Source organism: Cetorhinus maximus, chromosome 11 (genome assembly GCF_964194155.1).
Source record: "Cetorhinus maximus chromosome 11, sCetMax3.hap1.1, whole genome shotgun sequence".
In the NCBI taxonomy this organism is placed as follows: domain Eukaryota; kingdom Metazoa; phylum Chordata; class Chondrichthyes; order Lamniformes; family Cetorhinidae; genus Cetorhinus; species Cetorhinus maximus.
In genome coordinates, this window is record NC_135889.1 from 9,552,525 (window position 1) to 9,577,280 (window position 24,756).

The window sequence follows — 24,756 nt, forward strand, 5'->3', positions numbered from 1 at the left end:
CAGGTAATGCGACCTTTAGGTAGTTCCACACTGTTGCTGGCGACCAAAGCAGGTGATACCTATAGGTGCAAGTTTTATCCACACTTCAGTCTGCAAAGGTCAAATCATCATTATGACCACAAGTTTCGTCGGAAAATCTTTCACTGCTCTGAGCACAACTGCCGTGTTACATAAATCTATCTAAGCCACCGTTAACTTTTCAGGTGATTCAGTGACGTTTGATCGAGATGGAAGTTTAGTTTAGGTAAACCTATGATGTGAAGATAACAATACAAACAGTAATCTTCAGAAGCCGACCCTCAGTATGAACTGTATGAAAATCATTCAGAACATTTCCCTGCACAGTTGCCAGTCTTATCAACGGGCTATTTAGGTTTTCTGTGTTTTCATCCTGAAGTTTGATTGGGACGTGGTGTAACCATCACAGTACATCACTTAGCGGCAACTTAACTAACCGACCTCTATGTGCTCTCATTAAGAGTACACTGAAGTATTTTGGAAATGCACCAGATTATTTTAGGCTATCATAGAGCACTCGTGACCAAAATGGTTGCTATTTTTAAAAAATTCTTTCATGGGATGTGGGCATCGCTGGCTAGACCAGTATTTGTTGCCCATCCCAAATTGCCATTGAGGTGGTGGTGGTAAGTCACCTTCTTGAACCACTGCAGTCCATGTGATCTAGCTGCACCCATAGCGCTATCAGGGAGGGAATTCAGGATTCTGACCCAGCAACAGTGGAGGAATGGCAATATAGTTTGAAGTCAGGATGGTTTTGGCTTGGGTGGGGGGGGCCGATCTTGCAGGTTGTGGTGTTCCCATGCATCTGCTGTCCTTGTCCTTCTAGGTGGTGGAGGTCATGAGTTTGCAAGATGCTGCTGAAGGAGCAATGGTGAGTTGCTGCAGTGGATCTTGTACATGGTGTGACAATGGTGAAGGGAGTGAATGTTTAAGGTGATAAGATGGGGTGCTGATCAAGCGGGCTGCTTTGTCCTGGATGGTGTTGGTCTTCTTGAGTGTTGCTTAACCATAACATGGTAGAATTTTACATTATGTTTGAAAGTGAGGTAGTTCAATCTGAGGCCAGTTATTAAATTTGAATCATGGAAATTATGAAGGTATGAGAAGCAAATTCAGAGGTGATGGGAAAATACATTAAAAGGTATGACAGTACATAGGCAATGGACAGTCTTCAAAGAATTATTACATAGTTTACAGCAATTATAACATTCCTTTAAGGTACAAAAATCCAAGAAGAAAAGTCAGTCAATCGTGGCTAACAAAGTAAGTTAAGGATTGGATAAGATTAAAAGAAAAGGCCTATAAAGTTGCCAGAAATAGTAGTAAACCTGAAAATTGGGAGGATTTTAGAATATAGCAGAGGAGGACCAAGAAACTGATAAAGGGAGAATAGAATATGAATGTAAGCTAGCATAAAACATAAAATGAACTGTAAAAGCTTCTATATGTACATAAAAAGGAAACGTCTGGCTAAGACAAACGTGGGTCCATTACAGGCAGAGTCAGGAGAATTTATAATGGGCAATAGAGAAATGGCAGGGAAGCTAAATGATTATTTTGTGTCTGTCTTCACTGAGGGAGACACAAGAAATCTCCCAGAATTAGAGATCCAAGGGACTAGGGAGAATGAGGAATTGAAGGAAATTTGCATTAGTAAGAAGGTTGTATTGGAGAAATTAATGGGACTGAAAGTTGATAAGATCCCAGGACCTGATGATCTACATCCCAGAGTGTTGAAAGAGGTAGCTATGGAGATAGTGGATGCATTGGCGATCATCTTCCAAAATTCCATAGATTCTGGAATGGTTCCTACAGATTGGAAGGTGGCAAATGTCGCTCCACTATTTAAGAATGGAGGTAGAGAGAAAACAGGGAACTACAGATTTGTTAGCCTTACACCAGTAATAGGGAAAACGCTAGAATCTACTATAAAGGATGTGATAAATGGACATTTGGATAATACTGATCTGATTTGGCACAGTCAACATGGATTTTTTAAATAGGAAATCATATTTGATGAACCTGTTGGAGTTTTTTTGAGGATGTTACTAACAGAATTGGTAAAAGGGAGTTGATGGACGTAGTACACTTGGATTTTCAGAAGGCTTTTGATAAAGTCCCCAACAGGAGGTTGGTTAGCAAAATTAAAGCACATGTGATAGGAGGTAACATACTGGCATGGATTAAGGATTGGTTAACAGGCAAAACGGGTCATCAGTGCTCGCATCCCAGTTGTTAACAGCACATATCAATGATTTGGCCGTGAGGGCTAAATGTAATATTTCCAAGTTCGCGAATGTCAAAAAACTAGATGGGAACGTGTTGAGAGAAAGATGCAAAGTGGCTTCAAGAGGATTTGGACAGACTTACTGAGTGGGCAAGAACACGGCAATTGGAATATAATGCGAGGTTATCCACTTTGGTAGGAGGAACAGATGCACAAAGTATTTCTTAAATGGTAAGAGATTAAAAAGTATAGATGTACAAAAGGACCTGGGTGTTCTCATCAATAAGTCACTGAAGGCTAACATCCAGGGGCAGCAGGCAATTAGGAAGGCTAATGGTGTGCTGGCCTTTATCGCAAGAGGAATTGAGTACAGGGGTAGCGAAGTCTTGCTTCAATTGTATAGAAACTTGGTTAGGCCGCACCTGGAGTACTATGTGCAATTTTGGTCCCCTTGCCATAGAGAGAGTACAACAAAGGTTCTCCAGACTTGTTCCCGGGATGGTAGGACTGTCCTATGAATAGAGGTTGGGGAAACTGGGCCTCTATTCTCTAGAGTTTCAAAGAACGAGAGGTGATCTCAGTGAAGCCTACAAAACTCTTAAAGGGATAGGCAGAGTAGATGCAGCTAAGATGTTTCTCTTGGTTGGGGAGTCCAGAATCAGGGGACAAAGTTTCAAAATAAGGGGGAAGCCACTTGGAACTGAGATGAAGATAATTTTTTCTTTTACTCAGAGGGTTGAGTGTCTTTGGAATTCTCTACCCAGAGGGCTGTGGAAGCTCAGTCATTGAGTATGTTTAAAGTAGAAATTGATAGATTTCCAAATGCTAATAATGTAATGGGGTATGGCAATAGTGTGGGAAAAAAGCATTGAAGTGGATAATCAGCTATGATCATATTGAATGGTGAAGCAGGCTCCTGTGGACATGCACTCCAAGGTCTCTCACTTCCTCTTGTAGCCACAGTATTAATATGGCTGGTGCAGTTCAGTTTCTGGTCATTGGTAACCCCCAGGATGTTGATGGTGGGGATTTAGTGATGGTAATGCCAGTTAATGTCGAGATAATTAGATCCTGAAACAAAGACATCCACTGCATTTTCTAAGTATGTGATGTGCTTTGGGGTGTCCCTGAGAAATGTGTTAAGGCACTGTGCAGGTGGACAGATTTCTTTCTGTTCATAAGCCTGACCACAGTGTAAGTCTGTAAAGTTAGAGAGTGCATTTTGCAAAGTCCCAATGAGCCTTTAATGTCCAGAAATATAACTTAATTTATTTCAGCAGCTGAGGAGTTGGGAGATGGAACAGTCAAGTTTCTCTGTTATTTTCTCACACATTTGTCCTTTGAGGGAGCTCTGTGACTGACCCTGTCAACACAACTTGGTGGCAGATGTCTTGTTTGTAGCTTTTAGTTTATTTAATTCTCTGTCAAAACATATAAATGTGTTGTGTGAGACATCCTTAAAAAAAAAGCTTTAGAGGTCAAGGTTATACTTAAACTCACATTGCACACGCTATGAATGCTTAATGATAACCCTGAGAGAAATGTAACTCTGGCTCTTTCCATTTGATTTGCACATCTTCAATAGGTAGCCATTCAGAAAATTCTTGCAGTTTGCTAATATACCCTTCATGAACATGTTCATTCTACTGTGCAAAATATAAAAGCTATAGAGTAAAAGCCACAACATTTATGCTGCCCCAGTCCTATCCCTTGTTCATTTGCTTTATGCTATAGTGCAAAATCAGTGGTCAGAGGTGGTCTGGGAGTGGATATTCTACATGGGCTTAAGTCTCAGTGAAACCATTAAGATGCCCCAAATTCAACTAAAGCTAGTCTTGATCTTCCAGAGAGAGAGAGAGTCTGGGGAATTGATAATGGAAAACAAGGAAATGGCACAGGCATTACACAAGTATTTTCTGGCTTCATTGTAGAAGACTTAGAAAACTTCCCTAAGATACTTGAAAATGAAATGGTGAAAGTGAGGGAGGGATTCAAACAATTACCATCATCAGGGAAAAGATGCTGGAAAAACCTTTACACCTAAAGGCTGACAAGTCTCCTGGACTTGAAGGCCTGCATCCTAGGGTCTTAAAGGAAGTGGCTGCAGAAATAGTAGAGGCTTTGGTTACAATTGTCCAAGATTCCTTTGATTCTGGAAGGTCCCAGTGGATTGGAAAATAGCAAATGTAATACCTTTATTCAATAAAGGAGGGAGACAGAAAGCAGGAAACTACAGATCAGTTAGCCTAATATCTGTCATAGGGAAATTGCTAGAATCCATTATTAAGAAGGTTATAGCAGGACACTTAGAAAATCATAACAGGATCAGGCAGAGTCAACACGGCTTTTTGAAAGGGAAATCGTGTTTGACTAATTTATTTAGAGTTCTTTGAGGGAATAACAAGCAAGGTGGATAAAGGGGAACCTGTAGACGTGGTGTACATGAATTTCCAAAAGGCATTTGATAAGTTGCTACATCAAAGGTTACTTCGCAAGAGACATACATACGAATGTACGAACATACGAAGTAGAAGCAGAAGTAAGCCATTCGGCCCCTCGAGCCTGCTCCACCATTTAATAAGATCATGCCTGATCTGGATGTGTTTTGAATTCCACATTCCTATCTACCCCCAATAACCTTTGATTCCCTTGCCTAACAAGAATCTATCTACCTCTGCCTTAAAAATATTCAATGACCCTGCATTTGGAGCAGAAGCTCCAAAGTCACACAACCCTCTGAGAAAGAAAATTTCTCCTCATCTCTGTCCTAAAAGGGCAATCTCTAATTTTAAAACAGTGCCCCCTAGTTCTGGACTCACCCACCAGAGAAAACATCTTTTCCAAGTCCACCTTGTCAATACCATTCAGGATCTTATATATTTAAATCAAGTCACCCCTCACTCTTTTAAACTCCAGTTAACATGCCCAGTCTGTCTAACTTTTCCTCATAAGACAAACCGCTCATTCCAGGTATCAATCTAGTGAATCTCATCTGAACTGGCTCCAATGCACTTATATCCTTCCTTAAATATGGGGACGAAAATTGCAAACAATATTCGAGGTGTGTTCTCATAAATGCCCTGTATAACTGAAGCATAACATCCTTACTTTTATATAATAAAAACAGAAAATGCTGGGAAAACTCAGCAGGTCTGACAGCATCTGTGGAGAGAGAAACAAAGTTAATGAGTCCGTATAGCTCTGTTTCTCTCTCCACTGATACAGTCAGGTCTGCTGAGTTTTTCCAGCATTTTCTGTTTTTATTTCAGATTTCCAGCATCCGCAGTATTTTGCTTTTACCCTTACTTTTATATTTAATTCCTCTCGTAATAAAGGAAAGCATCCATTAGCCTTCTTAATTACTTGCTGTATCTGCATACTAACTTTTCGTGACTTATACACTAGAACACCTAGATCCCTCTGCACCTCGGAATTCTGCAACCGTTCTCAATTTAAGTAATACTCTGCTTTTTTATTCTTCCTGCCAAAGTGAACAACTTCACATTTTCCTAAATTATACACCATCTGCCAGATTTTTTCCCACTCGCTCAACCTATCTATATCCGTCTGCAACTTCACGTCCTCTTCACAACATACTTTCCTATCTATCTTTGTGTCATCTGCAAATTTAGCTACCATGCCTTCACTCCCCTCATCTGAGTCATTCATTTCCAGAATCTAACAAATTTTGGAAAATTAACACCAATGTACCTATAACCAAATTAACCGCCTCTTTTAAGGCCCTAGGAAGAAGTCCATCAGGACCTGGAGGCTTGTCAGCCCACAGCACCATCAGTTTGCTCAGTACTGCTGCCCTGGTGATTGTAATTCCACCAAGATCCCCTCTCCTTTCCACCTCCTGATTTACAGCTGTTGCTGGAATGCTTTTTGTATCTTCTATAGTGAAGATAGAAATGCAATGAACATATCTTTTTATTTCTGTTGGACTGTGGGTTAAAATTACAATGGCTGCTGTTTGAAGGACATGTCTACTGGAACAGTGTGAAGGGTATATACAATGTTGCTGTCCTGGAACAAAGTGTGCCATGAAAGGCAGGGTGGTGCCAAGGAGGAATTTGTTCCAATGGGGAACTGCCTGGTAACTACGTTTTAATTGGCTCCTGACCAGGTGACCAGGGTTTGCATGAAAGCAGTGCAGCAGAATAGCTCCTAGCCTAAAAGGAAGACGACCTAAAACCTCTCTCTCTTGTGTGTGGAAGATTCCTGTAATTCTACAATAATAGCTAGCTGGCTTTTTCTCCTCATATCCCAAAAACCTGGTCTCTCTCTGAAAACCCCTGTCAAGAGGCAAAGAGGAAAATCACCATTAGAGACATTGAAAGGCAAGTGCTCTACCAGTGAACTAAAGACTGAAAGTGCTGGAAGACCACCTCATGTCATCAACAAAGAACTGAAATTGAAAGGAATTCGGAAGACATTGATCAAAATCAACCCATTGAATCATGTACTCTGGAATTGGTGCTATTGAACTGTTTTATCCCACCCTTAAAATCCATGTTTTGTGTGTGCCTTGTATGTGTGTGTATAGGGATTTAAGAAGGGGTAGAGTTTAGATTATAGTGTTAGAAATTGGCAGTTCATACTTCTTTCTTTTGCTACTGGTTAATGACAATTTGTTCAATAGACAATTATTTACTTATTATGTATACAAACCTGGTGCTCATATTCTGTTAACCTAAATTAAACAAATAGGTAGGTTGATCAAACTTTTTCACATTTAGTCTTAGACCCACTCTTCTCCCTTTCAAACTGGATGCAAAATTCAATCATATTGTAGTTGCTGCTACTTAGGGGTGCCTTTAGTCTGAGGTCATTAATTAATCCTGTCACATTACACAGTACCAAGTCTAATATAACCTGCTCTCAGGTTGGTTCTAGAATGAGCTGCTCTAAAAAACTATCTTGAAAGCATTCTATGAACTCCTCATCCAGGCTACTACTGCCAGTCTGATTTTTCCAGTTTATATGTAGATTAAAATCACCCATGATTATTGCTGTCCCTTTATCACAAGCACCCAGTATTTCTTGTTAACTTTGTCCTACATTGTGGTTACTATTAGGGGGCCTGCAGACCACTCCCACTAGTGAATTCTTTCCCCTACTAGTCATCTCCACCCAAACCAATTCTACATCCTGATCTCCTGAACCAAGGTCATCTCTAACTATTGGACCAATGCCACCCTTGATCAACAGTGCTATCCCTCCACCTTTACCTAGCTTCCTATTCTTCTTGAATATCATATACGCCTCAATATTCAGGGCATAATCCTTGTCATCCAGAGGCCAGGTCTCCGTAATGGCTACAGATCATATTTATTTACTTCATCGTGTGCTAACAATTCATTTACTTTGTTATGAATGCTATGTGCATTCAGATACAGTGCCTTTAGTTTTGTCTTTCTGTTATCTTTGTAACATCTAGTCTTGACTATTGGTATATTCTTAGGTCTTCTCTCTCTGTCCCTTCCTGCTATTCTACGACCCTCATTTCCCATATTACTATTATGGTCTCCTGCTTTGAATCTACCCCTTAATTTGCCACATCTACTCAAGCTTGATCCCTCACCCTCCCCTTGTTTAGTTTAAAGCCCTGTCTACTTCCCTAGTTATACGATTTGCAAGAACACACGTCCCAGCACGATTCAGGTGTAGACCGTCCCAACGGTACAGCCCCCACTTTCCCCAGTACTGGTGCCAGTGCCCAATGAACTGAAACCCACTTTTCCCACACCAGTCTTTGAGCCACACATTCATCTCTCTAATCTTATTTGTCCTATGCCAATCTGCATGTGGCTCAGGTAATAATCCAGAGATTTAGAAATGTAAAAACAGATATCAAAAGTTCCTACAGGTATTTAAAAAGGAAAAGAGTAAGTGAGTGTTGGTCCCCTAGAGAGTGACAATGGGGAGTTAATAGTCGATAACAAGGAAATGGTGGATGAAATGAACACCTTTGAGGTTCTACCTCTTAATTTGGTACCTAGCTTCTCATATTGACTATGCAGAACCTCCTTCCTTGTCCTGTTTATGTCATTGGAACATACATGGACCACAACAACTGGATCTTCCTCTCCCACTGCAAATTCCTCTCCAGCCCTGAGCAGATGTCTTGAACCCTGGCACAGGGCAAGCAACACGACCTTCTGGACTCTTGCTCTTTGCTTCAGAGAACAATGTCAATGCCCCTCACTATACTGTCATCTACTACCATTACATTCCTGTTTTCTACCCCTGCTTGAATGGTTTCCTCTCCCATGGTCAGCCTGCTCATCCACCTTGCAGATCTTACTTTTATCCATACAGGTTGTGAGCACCTCAAATTTGCTTGACAATTGCAAAGTCTGAGGCTCCTGCACGACTGTCTACTTCTGACGGTCACATCCTCCTGTCCTTCACTGTTGACCAAAACAGACGTGTGCCTTGTTATGCTGCTTGGCAAATGAAGTGGGCATGCAATAGTGATTAAGAGGACAAACCCACAGGACCAACTTCCTGTGTTTAAGTTACTGAGGCTAGTGGCATTACACCAAAAGGCAGAATATTAGGGCGGAATCTTCCGTTGTGGAGACTAAGTCCGGTGGAGGGAGCGGAAGCTGGAGTGTCTGAACTTGCAAGATCTTGCGCTGTACAGTTTATTAATTATGCATCTGAGTAAGTAGCATGTTGAATCTCGTGGTGGGATAGGCAGGAAGTAGCCTGCCCCACCATTACCTCATAGGTTCCAACGTCTGGGCACCATACTTGAACAGCACCCAGAAAACCATTCACTCTTCCACTCTGCTCCTTGACTCCCTTCCTCCCCCAGTCCTGCCTCAGTCTCACCCTTCCCGTGCCCAACCTTGGCGCAGCCTGTGCTACTGGCAGCTGATATCTCTCAGTGACTGTGAAAGGAAGGCGAAAGCAGGTTCTACTGACCTCAAAGTCCAAGGAGAACTCTACCTCGCCAAGAGCATGCCACTTATGTACAGGCATGAACCTGAACATTCTAAATTCCCACTGACGGGAATTTGAAGGGGGGACAAAATTCCAATGTGTTGCTCTTTTAACGAGCATTCATGAAATGCAAATGGGGTTCCCAACATAGATCCGCAGGACACTTGACCCACCTTTAAGCCACCATGAAAGTCAGGAGAACAAGATTCCAAACTAATTTTCCTCCGCTGGGAACTGATTTTTGGCCTCCTGCCAAATCTTGCTCCCCCTGCTGGCGGGAACAGAAGATTCCATTCTTGGTCTTGCATCTGTACAGGGCCACAATGCTGTTGGTTCCCAGAGCCTGGCATTGTTTATATTGTGGCCAATAGGGAAAAAGCCCACATAATAGTCACCATTTTGGGTGCAGTTAAGTTGCTATTGACCAGCAATTTTGAAGTAATATGGGAAATGAGGTAATGGGAGGTGAGGTAATGGGAGGCAAGGTAATACGCATTTTCCTCTACAGGCTTCTAGATCGGGAGACAATTCAAGTCAATATGTCCACCTCTACCACCCCCATTAATGAAAGCTTCAAACCTCAAGCTGCAACTTGGGAAACTTTTGATCAGTTCAATAACATTGTTGCATTTTAAGTAGCTTGACCTCCCAAAGCTGCAACCTGTAATTTTTGGGCCTTGAATTTCTTGCTTGCTTCAAATCAAAGACAACCGCAATGACATGTTGCCATCAAGTCTTGTTTCAGGCTCGAACACAATGGGGTCCTTTATCCACAGGTTGCAGCTGCACCAACCACTTGCTCAATTATTCTTTCTGTCTGAATTATACATAGATATGATCATTACGCATTCTGGAACACTACAGCCAGTCGACAACCATTAATGAGTGACAGTCCCAGTCAGCAAACTTTCTTAAACAACTAGTTGCAAAGAAACATCTAGAATTCAGCGTCCTTTTGTTCATGTCTGCTTTCAACCACTCATTAAAACAAGTCTTGACGAGGTAGTAAAAAATAAACTTGGTGGAGTTATTGAGTCCACATGATGTAAAAGAGATCAATCAGGCTCATTAAACAGGCATGGTCATTAGTACTGCTTGCTGGACGAGTGGAGTTACTGAGCTGGACAGTTTGAGAGAACCCAATCAACTTCAACAGAGATAGTAACAGAACACCTTCGGTCTGTCCGCAAGCATGACTCAGACCTCCCTATCGCTTGCCATTTCAACACACCACCCTGCTCTCATGCCCACATGTCTGTCCTTGGCTTGCTGCAATGTTCCAGTGAAGCTCAATGCAAATTGGAGGAACAGCACCTCATCTTCCCACTAGGCACATTACAGCCTTCCGGACTGAATATTGAGTTCAACACCTTTAGATCATGAACTCTCTCCTCCATCCCCGCCCCCTTTCCGATCCCTCCTTTTCCAATAATTTATATATATTTTTCTTTTCCCACCTGTTTTCATTATTTTTTAAATGTATTTCCATCCATTGTTTTATCTCTACCTTTTAGCCTATTTCGATCCCTTCTCCCCACCCCACCCCCACTAGGGCTATCTGTACCTTGCTCGTCCTGCTTTCTACCCTTAATGTCACCATTAGCACATTTCTTAGCTAATATCACCACCGTCAACACCTCTTTGTCCTTTTGCCTAATGCCTCAGATTCAGAAACCCAACAATAATAAACCTTCTTCAAAGGAGAGCCATAATGGACTCAAAACGTTAACCCGGTTTCTCTCTCCACAGATGCTGCCAGACCTGCTGAGTTTTTCCAGCGCTTTCTGTTTTCATTTCATAAACCAAGAGAAGTTGCTGATTCAGAAGCAGCCATGCAATTAGCAACGGAATAAGATAAAATCTACAATAACTGGTTTAAACATGCACTCTGGATAAAGAAGTTTTTCCTGACTTCCCCACTGAATTTTTTACTAACCACTTTATATTAATGGACTCGAGATTTGGACCTCATGCACAAGTGGAAACATTTTCTCCCTATCTACCCTCTTCATAATTTTCAAGGCCTCTATTAAATCACGCCTTAACCTTCCACATTTCTGGTGAAGAGACCCAAGCTGTTCAGTCTGATAGTCATAATACCACTTATTATATCATTCTTGTAAATTCATTTTGCACCTTCAATAGTATTTTTTTCTTTATTCTTTCTGGGATGTGGGCATCACTGGCAAGGCCAGCATTTGTAGCCCATCCCCAATTGTCCTTGAACTGAGTGGCTTGCTCAGCCATTTCAGGGGGCAGTTAAGAGTCAACCACATTGCTGTGGGTGTGGACTCACATGTAGGCCAGGCCAGGTAAGGACAGCAGATTTCCTTCCCTAAAGGACACGAGTGAACCAGATGGGTTTTTACAACAATTGACGATAGTTTCATGGTCACCATTACTGAGACTAGCTTTCGATTCCAGATTTTATTAATTGAATTTAAATTCCCCCCGCTGCCATGGTGGGATTTGAACCCGTGCCCCCAGAGCATTAGTTTCGGCCTCTGGAATACTAGTCCAGTTACATTACCACTATGCCACCGGTGTCAGGCAAGGTGGGGGTGTGGGGGTTACCTCCTTTGGGGGGGCCCCCTTATGCTCATCGGAGGCATTCCCCCCCCAAGGTCATGCCCCCCTTTAACGCTCCCTCTCTTGCCCTCTCAAGTCCAGTCCCCACCTCCCTCATCCCCCTTGTTGGGACTGCCAGCCAACCCCTGCCGATATCCTGGACTTACTTTCAGTCCAGCTTCCATAATCTCTTCTTTGGTCTGACTGTAGTCCCAGCGGTGGCCACTGCTCAGACCTGGCGCTGCTGTGACTACAGTGCTACTGGCCAATCGGATTGCTTGGCAGCTTCCAGGTGAGGGCGGAAGCCTCACCCTGAATAACACCCAGCCAAGCATAAAATGGCTGCTGGGCAGCTGGCTTTTTTGTGGGCAGGCTCCAGGCCTACTTTTCAGTCGGGGAAGGGGATTCAGGGAACGCGGCGCCCTGTAAAATCCAGCCCAATCTCTTTTTTTCAGCAATTCAGGTCCATGATGAAAATCCTATGCACTTGGCATTCAAAGGTTAAAATGTTATTGATTGTTCATAGCAAGGTTAAATAGCACAGTGCAAAAGCAAAATACTGCAGATGCTGGAAATCTAAAATAGTAACAGAAAATGTTGCAAATACTTACCAGGTCTGGCAGAATCTGTAAAGAGAGAAATGGAGAACAGTTCTGATGTCACTGTCAAAGTCACTGACTGGAATAGCATAGTGGTTATGTTGCTGGAGTAGGGAATTAGAGAACCTAGGTTTAAATCCCATTCCAAATTTGAGTTTAGTTTTAAAAAAGTCTGGAAAGTAAAAGTCACTCTCAGTTAAAGTGATAGTGAAGATTTTCGATTATTCTAAAAACTCAACTTGTTTCACATATGGTTATCAGGGACCTCGGTGCCCTTACTCGGTCTTGCCTATACCTGACTCCAGCCCAACACAAAAACACTCAGTTGGCCCACCACACCAACTTCGGAAGGGGGTGAGGTTGCAAAAGGCGCTATGGAAATGTAAGGTTTTTTTTGCTTTAATTAAGAATGGGCAATAAATGCCAGCCTTGCTCGCGATGCCCACATCCTAAGAAGAAATTTGAAAGGAAAAACAAACGAGGATGAAAGCTGAAGAAAATAATAGGCAGCAGACCAGTTGTCTATAAAGCCAGTTTAAGACTAATGTAAATTATTTATAACACTTCTAATTACTACCAGTGTGGAAGCAAATCAATGGCAGGCAGGCTTTCGCTGCAAAGGCACAAGAATTTTTGAGCCACATATTACGCAACATACATTCTTTGGAAATGTTTGAAACTTGGTGGCAGTCATGTGATGCCACACAACTTCAGGCCCAAGGTCAGGCTCTTACTCCATGCTGCCATGATGGCACTCACAATGACCACTGCAAAATGGTAAGGACTCTGAACTGTGAATGCTAAAGCCTAGACTACAGAATATAACAAACGACATATGGCTGACAGTGAATTTCAGGCAGTAATTCATTTTCACAGTTTATGTCATCATTAGAGTGCTTGATTGAATTACTGCCTTGCACCACCCTGCCAGACAGCAGTTATCGGATATTTGTTACCGCACACAATGTGTCTGAAGCACAGGTGCTGCAATCATCAGCCCTGTGTATGAATATTCCTGTTTAAAGTTAGTCCAAGGAAGGTTTTACAGTACTGCTGTAACCCCATGGTAACCAGCTCTGCTGATGTCGGTTTATTGAATAAATCGCTACAGAGCCATACACAGTAGAGGGGTTCTAGGTTTGCTCCTTAGTACAGGCAGGATTAGCAGATCGCAGTTGGGACAGTGTAAAGGAGATGGGGGCGGAGGGGAATGAATTAATCAGCCAGTGTATCTATTACTAATTGCTAGCCATTGATCAAAACTGGCCATGTGCAAACATCGTAGAAAGAAACAATGATTTACATTTATATAACTACTTTCCCAACCTCAGAATGTCCCAAAAGGCTTTGCAGTCAATGAAGTGTTTTTGAAGTGTAGCCGCTGTTGTAATTTGGAAATACAGCAGCCAATTTGCACACAGCAAGGTCCTCACAAACAGCAATGTGATACTGAGCAAATAATCTGCTTTAGTGGTATTGGTTGGGGAAAAAACATTGATCAGGACATCCTCCTCAATTTCCAACTAGTGCCATGGGATCTTTTACATCCACCTGAGGCAGACAGGGTTCTTGGTTTAACATCTCATCCAAAAGACGGCACCTCCAACAGTGCAGCACTCCCTCAGAACAGTGCAAAAGTATCAGTCCAGATTGTGAGTTCATGTTTCTGGAGCAGGACTTGAGTGGGACTCAGAGGTGAGAGTGCTACCATTGAACCATGGGTGTGACTTAATTTGTAAATGCTGGTGCTATTTTATTTGGCTTTAAAAAAAAACTTTTGGATGTCTGGAGGTTGTGAAAGGCACTGTAGAAATGCAAGTCATTCTTTAAGTCAAAATATGTTGCGTAGTTGGGTTCGGGCAGAGGAACAGAGAAAATTAATACCTTGAAGTAGGAATAATTTTTAAATTTAAATATCAAAAGGTACTGGTGCCCAGAATCAACAACATTTCCAATTTTTGTTCTATATTTTCAAAATATCCCATTGGGTGAGCATCATTTGGGAAAATACATTTGGAGTTTTAGTGCAAGTCCTGTAGTCAGAATGTTTGGCCAGCTCTGGTTTAAACTCCCACACAAAAAAAACCTCTATCAGTAGGACCACCAGAACCGATGGAACTCATGAAGGATGGACATCTTGGGCAAGACACTAAAGGCAAGTGGCCTAGAAATCTGTTTGTGTGCAGACCAGTGCCAGCAGAAACCTGATGGGAGAGGATCAGGTGGAATTGGCACTCCTGTTTCACCAGGATGTGACTTGCTGGCCAGGGCAACCGTTCATGCCCCAGGAGGTAGTATTCAATGGCAGTTCTAGAAATGGCAGGAGTAGGCCCAAAGTCAGCCTGGGGGTGGGGGAGAGGGGGAGGGGACATGTGGAATTAGAAGAGGGAAAAAGAAACTAATTTGATTTGAATGGCAATTTGACATCATCGTTACAATTTTGATCATGCTGCCATGGTATCTCATTCATGGGTCTAGTTAAAAAAAAGTTGTATGCGATACTTCACCTGGCCAAGATTTTCCCTGTAACAGGATCCTTTTAAGAGCTGAAGAAAATTGTCCATCTCTGCCTGGTGCCTGAGCAGGTTTGGTGGGGGCATAAACAGCCCAGATTGCTGCTTGAATATCTAAATCAATCAATCTATCGATTGCCAGAAATGAGGGAAGCAGAGAAAAAGTAGACATGGAAAGATAACTAGAGGAGGAAAAAATATCTTGAAAACCAGAGCCGAGATAAACCCTCCAATCCAGACAGCTAGCTGAAACACCAGCACTGTTCCTGCCAAGGCTGTACGCAGGACTCTGAAATTAATACTAGCAGTTTTGTTTCTGTACTTGTTAAAGAGAGAATTATTGTTGCACTAACACACACATCTATAATGGCGGCACAATTTTCATGGAGACCAGAGAAGGGAGTCAGTGGCGCAAATCGCGTGTCATAATCAGTGTACCTGGGGCACAAGGTGTAAAGGAACATTGACCTTCCTGCTGTTAATTTATTTGATGTTATGCTTGTGAAGATGTAGCAGCTGTTGGGGGTGACTATTAGACAGCTCTCCTACCGCTTCTAGGGTAGCATGGTGCTGCCATGATTATCTTGTGGCATTACTAATGTTTTGGAGTGTGTAGGGAGAGAGAGGGAGGGGTGGAGGATACATATGCAATGGGATATTTTAAAAATATAAAAGAAATTGGAAAAATGATCTGCTCTGGACAAGAGTACACCATATGTTTGTTTAAATTATAAAAATAATTCTTGCTTCAAATTGTTTGCATCTCCAGGTTTTCCCCCCACCCAGCCAAAGATACACCCACAGAGCTTGACCAAAACAAAGACTTGTATTTCTACAGTGCCTTTCAGGACTTCAGGACATCCCAAAACGTTTTACAGCCAAATAAAATAATGCCAGTGTCTGCATATTAAGTAGCAGCTGTAGCTGAGTGTTAGCGCTCTTGCCTCTGAGTCAGTAGGTCCTTGGTTCATAAACTACTCCAGAGCCCAGAGCACATAATCTAGGTCAGTCATGGCTCAGTTGATAGCTCTCTGAGTCAGAAGGTTGTGGGTTCAAGTCTCCCTCTGGGTCTTCAGCACAAGAACGAAGGCTGACAATCCAGTGCTGTACTGAGGGAGTGCTGCATTGTTAGAGGTGCCATCTTTCAGATGAGATATTAGACCGATGACCAGTCTGCCCTCTCAGATAGACGTTAAAGATTCCATGGCACTATTTTGAATAAGAGCCAGGGAACTATCGTCAGGATCCAGACCAAGATTTGTCCCTCGACCAACATCACTAGAACAGGTTATGTGGTCATCTTCACATTGCTGTTTGTGGGAGCTTGTGTGTAAATTGGCTGCTGCGTTTCCAACATTACAACAGTGACTGCAATTCAAAAAAGTACTTAAAACAGCTGTAAAGCGCTCTGAGATATCCGGTGGTCATGAAAGTGGCTATATAAATGCAAGTCTTTCTATCTTTCTCAACTAATATCACTAAAACTGATTGTCTGGTCATTATCACTGTTTGTGGGAGTTTGCTGTGCACAATTCGGTCGCTGCATTTCCTACATTACAACAGTGATTATACTTCAAAAAATACTTCATTGGTTCTAAAATGTTTTTGGACATCTGAAGTTGCGAATGACGCAACAGAAATGCAAATTCTTTCTATATATAAAGGGAACAGTGAAGCAATGCAAATCAAGTAACATTCGTGCCACACAAGTGCCAGGCAATCCGAACAACAAGAGAGAACCCAACTACTTCTCCTTTACGTTCAATGCCATTGCCTACCATCCCCTACCATCAACATCCAATCCTGGGGGTTACCATTGACTAGAAACTTAACTGGGCCATTTATGTAAATACTGTGGCTACAAGAGGAGGTCAGAGACTGGGAATTCTGCAGCGAGTACCTCCTGACTCCCCAAAGCCTGTCCTCCATCTACAGGTCAGGGGCGTGATGGAATACACTTGCCTGGATGAGTGCCGCTCCAACAACACTCAAGAAACTCGACATCAACCAGGATAAAGCAGCCTGCTAGATCAGCATGCCATTAAACATTCACTCCCTCCACCACTGCCGTAATGTAACAAAAGTGTGCATCATCTACAAGATACATTGCAGAAACTCATCAAGCCTCCTTCAACAGTACCATCCAAACCTATGAACTCTACCACCAAGACGAACAAGGGCAGCAGATGCATGAGAGCACCACCACCTGCAAGTTCCTCTCCAAATCACACACCATCCTGACTTGGAACTATATTGCCGTTCCTTCAGTGTCATTGAGTCAAAATCCTGGAGCTGCCTCCCTAACAGCACTGTGGGAGTACCTACACCACAAGGACTGCAGCGGTTCAAGAAGGTGGCTCACCCCCACCTTCCCGAGCGCAATTATGGATGGGCCTTGCTAGTGATTCACAGGCTAGAAGAGGTGAACTGTCTAATCTTGCCCTTTTCAACATTTGCTGCGTGTGAGCGCACAGTAACTATGTGCCAGTATCATTTGCTCCAATTGAAGACCAGGCATTGACATGCCTCTCCCCCACAGAGGAAGTTGCAGCCTCTCAACCATTGTGGCCAGAAGATCGCAAGGTTGTGATGAGATGTAATCAGGTTCTCAAATGATAATCTTTGCTGGGCACATTGTATGAACAGACTACTGAAGTTGCAGATTGCATGTTCTATTTTATACCTTCATTCATGGACCTCTACTAAATTAAGTGGTCAAAAAAAAAATGGAGCTTTAAACACAAGTGCAAAGCAAGCAGGTAGCCCACTGTCCTGACTATTATTGCGAAAAAGTTTAATTACATTTTTGTGTTGAAGGAAATTGCCCTGCACTGTTGATGTCCTCTACACCAGGGCCTTCAAAACTGTGGGTTGTGACCCCCAGTGGGGTCACAAGATGAGGTTTTGGGGTCACAAACTTCAAGGCAGAAATAGCTACTGTGGAGCTCTGACTGAATGCTAACAGCTGTGAAGCTCCTTTAAATTCTTGTGTACTTTTTGTAATGGTGGGTTTGGCCTAACGGACAGATCTTTGAGGCCTGATTGGTGCTGCAAAAAATGCCTGTCAAGCGGTAGGTGTTTTTAAAAAAAAAAGAAATCCCCGCAATTTAAACACTTCCTACCATGCTCCATCGACTCCCACCCCTTCCTCTACCATGACCACGCCCGCACTTAGCAGATGAAGGCCACTTCCCTCCTCCCCCTGCACTCAACAATTCCCATACCCCCCAAACTTTCACTCTGGGTGTCATGTGGGGCATTAAAATGGGGTCACACCAAGAAAAGGTTTGGAAAGCTCTGCTCTACAGCTTAACTCTGACCATGTGTAAGCTATTAAGACATATCTAAGGGCTGGAAACTAAGTGGGCAATTAAAACGGGTGCAGTAAGGTTGTCAACTCTGGTTGGACACGGTCCTGGAGGTGTCATCACCTGACTTCCTGCAGCCAATCACCCCACTCCAACAGTCTTGCCATTGGTCAACCAACATGCCCATCCTTATGGTGCCCCTCCCCCACACTTCTGCCATTGGTTGGCCAATCCTCGCTGTGCCTTGTCTTCCTACAGCCAATTGGAATGTGAATAAACTCTTCATTATACAGATTGGATGTTTCTTGACTGTTAGCCAAACAGCCATTTCTTTTTCCCTCTGTTAGCTTAAAAACAAATTACACAAACAGAAGTGTTCTAAGAAAATGGGGGAAAACCCCCACAATTTTTAACAGCTCTCTGATGTTTCTCCTGGGATTGCTTGCAGTGGTGTCCTGAAGATTAGTCTGTAATTCCTGGAGACTCCAGGGCAATCCGGGAGGATTGGAAACCCTTCGCTGCAGTGACTTCCCCTACCCCACACGCACCCCCTCCCACCAAGGTGAAGAGGTGAGCCTTACTTGTGCCTTGTGCTGGAATAATGGTCGGTGAATAATCAAAGCATTCGGCTGGAAGCAGCTCCAGTTCCACCTGCTGGAACATCTATTCGAACCTTAATGGAAACACATTACAACGTCTCATTTCCAGAGCACAACATCGTGGGCAGTGATGGGAGGTTGCTGGTGAGAGTATAACTGTGATCTCAACCCATAGCCTCCCTCGGAATGGATTACTTACAACGCCAAAACAGCCCATTCGGCCCAACAGGTCTATACCAGTGTTTATATTCCACAAAAGCCTCCTCTCATGCTACTTCATCGAGCTTTATCAGCATGCCTTCTATTCCTTTCTCCCTTCTATATTTATCTGGCTTCCCCTTTATATACATCTATGAATGAGATAAGGGGTACTGAAGTTCACCAGTGACTACAGTCCTATAAGCACAATTTACTGCATATGGAGCTATCAGAGACTGGAAATAATAACTGAAGATTAAACTCAATCTCTCTCAGCCTTGTCACATAAGAACAATCCATCATTACTGCTTCATCCAGATCATTAAAGACTAAATGTGACTATAACCATAATGGTTGCAGGAAAATCAACAGACAAGTATCGCTGGCTGTAGTTGTTAAACACTGCACGATGAAATCAAACTGCTTGTTCACTTAGGGACGAAGCAAAATCTCTTTCGGAAATTGTTATAAGTTGATGCGCTCAGTCTGTGTGACACCATTAGCATGATAAACAGTTGAGCGTGTATCGGAGCCTGAGCCTTGGATCGAAGCGACTTGTGATAAATCTACTCCAGCAGTTACTGGAGGCAGGAGCTTAGCTCTTGGCCCCGTTTTCTCACAGTTTAACTAGCACCTCTTACTCCCCTGCTCTGTCTCCTACAGTGCAATCTATCTAATGATACAAGGCACCTCTTTAAATGGCCAAGACCCAGGGGATCCCCAATAGCTGGTTAATAAGGACAGTTAAAAAGCCCCAGTGTACAAAATGTCGACTAAATCTGGGAGCTACTCAAAGGCTCCCAGACACTAATGAAGACACAGTATTTTTTTAAACTGTGTCAGGCTGCCATGAGATCTGAGAAACATTTCCCCTGCTAGTAGCTGTTAGTGCTGCTAAATGCTTAAGTTCCCGCCTTGAAATCATCCCGCTGATTACCGGGGATACCAATTGCCAACACAAAACCAAGATGCCAACAGTATCAAAAGAGCAGAGGCAAATAATACATCCCTTAAAAAGCGACCTTGTAAAAAGGAAAATCTTCATCACTTTATGGCTTTGAGCTATACCTCCCCTCTCCCTGTGTTTATCTCAGCCTGTGTTCAAACTGATTCCATTCAGCGTCAATCTTTATATATTTTAAGTACAGTATTTACATATTACGGAGGCTGCTTTCAACTGGCAATCCCACTTCTCAATGGCTTCATCAATTTATTTGAACTCGGGTGCTAACCTAGCTTAGTGGACCTTTTGAATAGAAGAGACTCCATTTTTTCTTTGACTAAATTTTTAGTGCAAGCCTCAGTTTATGTAGCACCCCCCACCCCCTCCAAACCTGGACCATATGGGAAATTTGTGAAGTTAATTTTATACTCCTAGTGTTAGGAGAGAGACAAAGCAACTCCATTAAGTTCTCCAAACAATGATATTATTACCGTGTTAGGAACCAAGTTCTGCATGTGTATAGATTTCCATTTGTTGCTAGGGTGATAGCACAGGTACAGTCTCTCAAAACCGGCAGCCTCAGGATGGCAAATTTCAGATTTTGCCGGATTTCAGGTCAGGCGCTTTGGGCCAATCAGAGTCAGGTGGGGGGGTCAAGGATTGGTTGGAATAGACCGGCGTGCGTGCAGCGAAGGGTAACAAGAGCACTGAGCTGAGTTGTCCAGGTAAGTTAATTTTAATTGAGTGAAATAAAACAAAAAATTATGCATGGCACGTTCTAAAAGTGTCCGGTTTTTGGACAACTCCATTTTTTAGACAGCTGGTTTTGAGAGGGTGCACCTGCAACGCAGAAGCTGACAGTATATCTCTGGTCCTGTACTGCACTCTATAGGCGTTCTGCAAGCAGTATAAACGCCCCTTTCTTTTACAGACTGCCTGCTATATCCATGGTTCCTTGCACGATGAACAAATTAAACTGGTTACGGCTGGAGGTTACAGTAGCTTTGTAACTACCAGAATGTAAATTCATCTGCAGTCAATGAGCTTGATCTGTGTTCAATAATTCAGTAACACAAATGTATATTTTTTAAGCTGCTGACACTTCCAATGACTGATAAATGCATTTCCTTTAGAAACATATTAGTGGCTTTCCTTCACATTCTTTCCAATTAAACCAAAATGAAAGTATATGCAACATCAATACGTAATTTCTCTTTCAGTTTGATATAAAGCCAGAAAAGCCTTGCCCAGTATCAGTAATACAGGCTCACCAGTCCTTACTTATTGGAATCAATATGGGATGAAGGCACAGACCACTTCTTATTCTCCATTCCCCCCTCAACTCCCATTTTATGCATGGATTTTCACCCCATGATTCCGTCTTTTAGTTGCCACTGACAAGTAATGCTGTTTCTATGCTCCTATTTCACAGGAAATGCTAAGAATAATTGGATCACCGCAATGAACGCCCCTGCTCGGCACACAAATTTATCTATCAGCAAAAATTACAACAATAGCTATGACTCTCGGAACACAGCAAGGGTGTTAAGTAGGCTATTCTGATCAATTTTGATCCTATAGCATTTCGATTAAAGGATCATAGGAGCAGGAGTGGATCATTAAGCCTCTTCTGCCATTTAATTAGGCCATGACTAAAGTATACCTTTGGAGCAAGATCTAGGGAGGTCTGAGGGAGGGAAGGTGAGGGCCTGGGCAAGGAGCTGATTTGGTGGAGGGTGAGTGGGTAGTTCGTCGGAGGGTGTTGGGGGGGATAGGTGCATGGCGGTTGGTGGTGAGGAAGGGGTGTGTGGCGGTTGGTGGTGGGACAGGCTCCGCTGTTAATCAATGACCTATGACAGAAATTAACAGTGGGACAATACAGAGGTCAGCCTTGGAATCATTTTGGGAGGGGCCCAGGCAGCATAAATCTGTCCATTGGAAGTTTAAACTTCCTGGGCAATTACAGTCATGTGTGAATCAGGATTTTCGAAGGGTCCCGATGCATAACAGTGGCGACCATCTCTACATTCAGTGCTATGGGCATCGGAAGATCCAGCCCAGCATTTTAGTTTGCATGGAGAGCAGAAAAGAAAAACACACTCAGTGAGACAGAAATACAAACGCACTGATTGTAAAAATACCTGAGTAAGCAGTTACTTCCTTTGAAAGATGCAGTAATTATATTACCATTATTAATTCATTGTTGTGAAAACACCAATGATCCAACTGACATTGGCAGCTGGCTGGATGAATGATGGATGGTTCAGCCACATCAATACACCTCAATTCCCCAAATAAATCTGAAACAGTAAACCACAAATTCATCCTGTGAAACCCTGGGACTACAATCGTCAGCAATGGGCCAGTTTGGAGGGGACCTTTTGTTGGAAAATGTGTAGGTTTGTCAGTCGTTGAGAGTATCAGGCCAGCATGATCCCCTCCACTCCTGCTCACGGTCCTTATCTAGACTCACATACAACCAGCTTAGCAAGACGTTGAAAGCATCAGATGAATGGGGTGGGGGGGTTATAAGCATGCATGGAAGGGATACAGGAAGGAGTGGAAGCACTGGGGCCAAATACTGTCCATTGCTCTCTCTTGTTTGCATTAAGCTGAGATTCACTGAAAGGAGAGCTACTCCATTTCTCCCTTTTGATTGTTAAAAAAGTCTCAAGGGAAGGAAGTTGGGACAGTTTTAACCGAGCAGGTCCAAATTAGTGTTTTAATTCGAGAAGCCTTGGATGCCTGGTGTGAGAAATGGCAATGTGGCATTGGTTGTAAGCAGGACATACCTAGTGTTTGGTAAAGGAAAGGAGAGGGAAGGGGAAGGACTGGGGGCTGTGTGTGGTGGGGAGAGGCGGAGTTCTATTGCACAATATTGTCACTCCAGAGAAAAGGAAAAATGTTTACATTTCTATAGCACCTGTCACCACCTCAGGATGTGCCAAAGCATTTCACAGCCAATGAAGTGTGTTTTGAAATGTAGTCACTGTTGTATTTACAAAATGCGGCAGCCAATTTGTGCACAGCAAGCTCCCATGATCTGCATGTGGTAATAACCGAATAATCTGTTTCTGTGATGCTGATTGAGGGATAAATATTTGCCATGACAACATGCAGACCTCCTCTGCTCTTCTTCAAAATAGTGTCATGGGATCTTTTAGACAGCAAACAGGGCATCTGCTTAATGGCTCATCTGAAAGGGGGCACCTCCGACAGTGCAGCACTCCCTCAGTACTGCACTGGAGCACCGGCCTTGATTTTGTGCTCAAGTCAGTGGAATGGGACTTGAACCCACTGCCTTGTTACTCAGGGGTGAAAGTACTCCCCAGCTGATACGCAGAGGGGATGATTAACCTAAAAAATTGAAGAACAATTTTTAAAATAAATTTCCTATCAACAGAGAGAACAGATTTGCAACAATAACTTGTTTCCAATATTTTCTAAGAGACTATTTTTTAATTGGCAAAGCTGATCAAAATGCTGCAAATTTTGTTATCTTGACTAAGTTCCTGAATGTCCAAGGCATGAGTTTCATCAAATAGATCATACCCACAGAGATAAACAAGGTGGTGAAAATGTTTCCTCCTCTGTACTTTGCAGCAGCACACCAATACAATAACCAGGCAAATGTGCATTATTAAACAGTACACTACTTCTCAATCAAGACCCACGCGTAAAGGTGAGGAAAATCAGGATTTCCTTAGGTTCTGGACGTCTGGAAAATTGATATATCTAAAGGAAACTTGCTCTCAACCGCATCACCAAAGTCTCTTTTGCAAACCATAAACCTAATCTTCACATGGTAATCCTATCTCACACTGTCACTGGGTATATCTGTGGTAACTGGCAAAAGCATCAGGAGAGAGAGGAGGGGGATTATATTTTAAACGTAGCAAGATTAGATCTGGACAGGGGCTGCCTTAAAGGGCGGTGAAAGCAGATTCAATAGTAACTTTCAGAAGGAAATTGGATGAATACTTGATTGGGGGAAATCTGGAGGACTGTGGGGAAGGAGCAGGGTAGTGGGACTAATTGCACAGCACTTTCAAACAGTTGGCACAGGCATGATAGGTTGAATGTGCTGTATGATTTCACGATTGGAAAAAACTGTCCTGCCAACAATAAACCCGAATGCTGTGCTGTACTTCTAATTCAGATTCTCAGATTTCCCCCTGCCACTCTCACCACTAGCATTACAGCTATAAGCCCTGCTGCTTCATTTTGGGGTTACATATAGTACAAAATGGTCTCTTCAAACATCAGTCAATTCTGGAAGGACGGAATTAATAGTTATGTCGCTGAATGTTCATTTGAATTGTGAACAACAATTGTGTTTCACGCATGCTCAACATTATACTTCACAAATACAGCAAGTTAAAAATCCAGTAGGCTTGGCAAATTGAATCCGGTATCACATACACACGGTTTCAATACTGCATTTTAGAGCTGACTCCACCATCATAAAGGTCTGGCCTTTACGGTCAAGTCTCTCACTCCCTTCCAGACAACCAGGAGCAAACTTTTTTCAAGCTAGATTATGTCGCTTACCACTGCTGATGCCAGAGTTGGCGATCACTGTGGCTTCACTCCACTGGTCAGCACTGGAAACGGAGTATGAGCGTTGGTGCATGCCCTCGGGGCGGCTGTTGAAGGAGACCAGGCTGATTCCACTCGCCATCTGCGTTGCTGAGCCTGTAGGGGTCACGTTACCTGAGGTTGGGAAAAAGAGGTGCTCAGTCACTGAATCAGTGGGAACATTCTCTGATATAGTGCAAGTCTACTGTTATACCGTTCTGTTACTGGCACACCACTATTCAACAGCA

At 42.9% G+C, this 24,756-nt stretch overlaps 1 protein-coding gene across 3 annotated transcripts in view; it reads right to left on the minus strand.

Moving 5' to 3' along the window:
* agap1 (ArfGAP with GTPase domain, ankyrin repeat and PH domain 1) overlaps positions 1–24,756 on the minus strand; it is a 662,670-nt gene that overhangs the window by 157,926 nt on the left and 479,988 nt on the right. For all 3 annotated transcript variants that reach the window (XM_078551515.1, XM_078551513.1, XM_078551514.1), the window contains exon 12: positions 24,482–24,643. In XM_078551515.1, the coding sequence (XP_078407641.1) occupies positions 24,482–24,643 (162 nt within the window). The remainder of the gene's footprint in view (positions 1–24,481; positions 24,644–24,756) is intronic.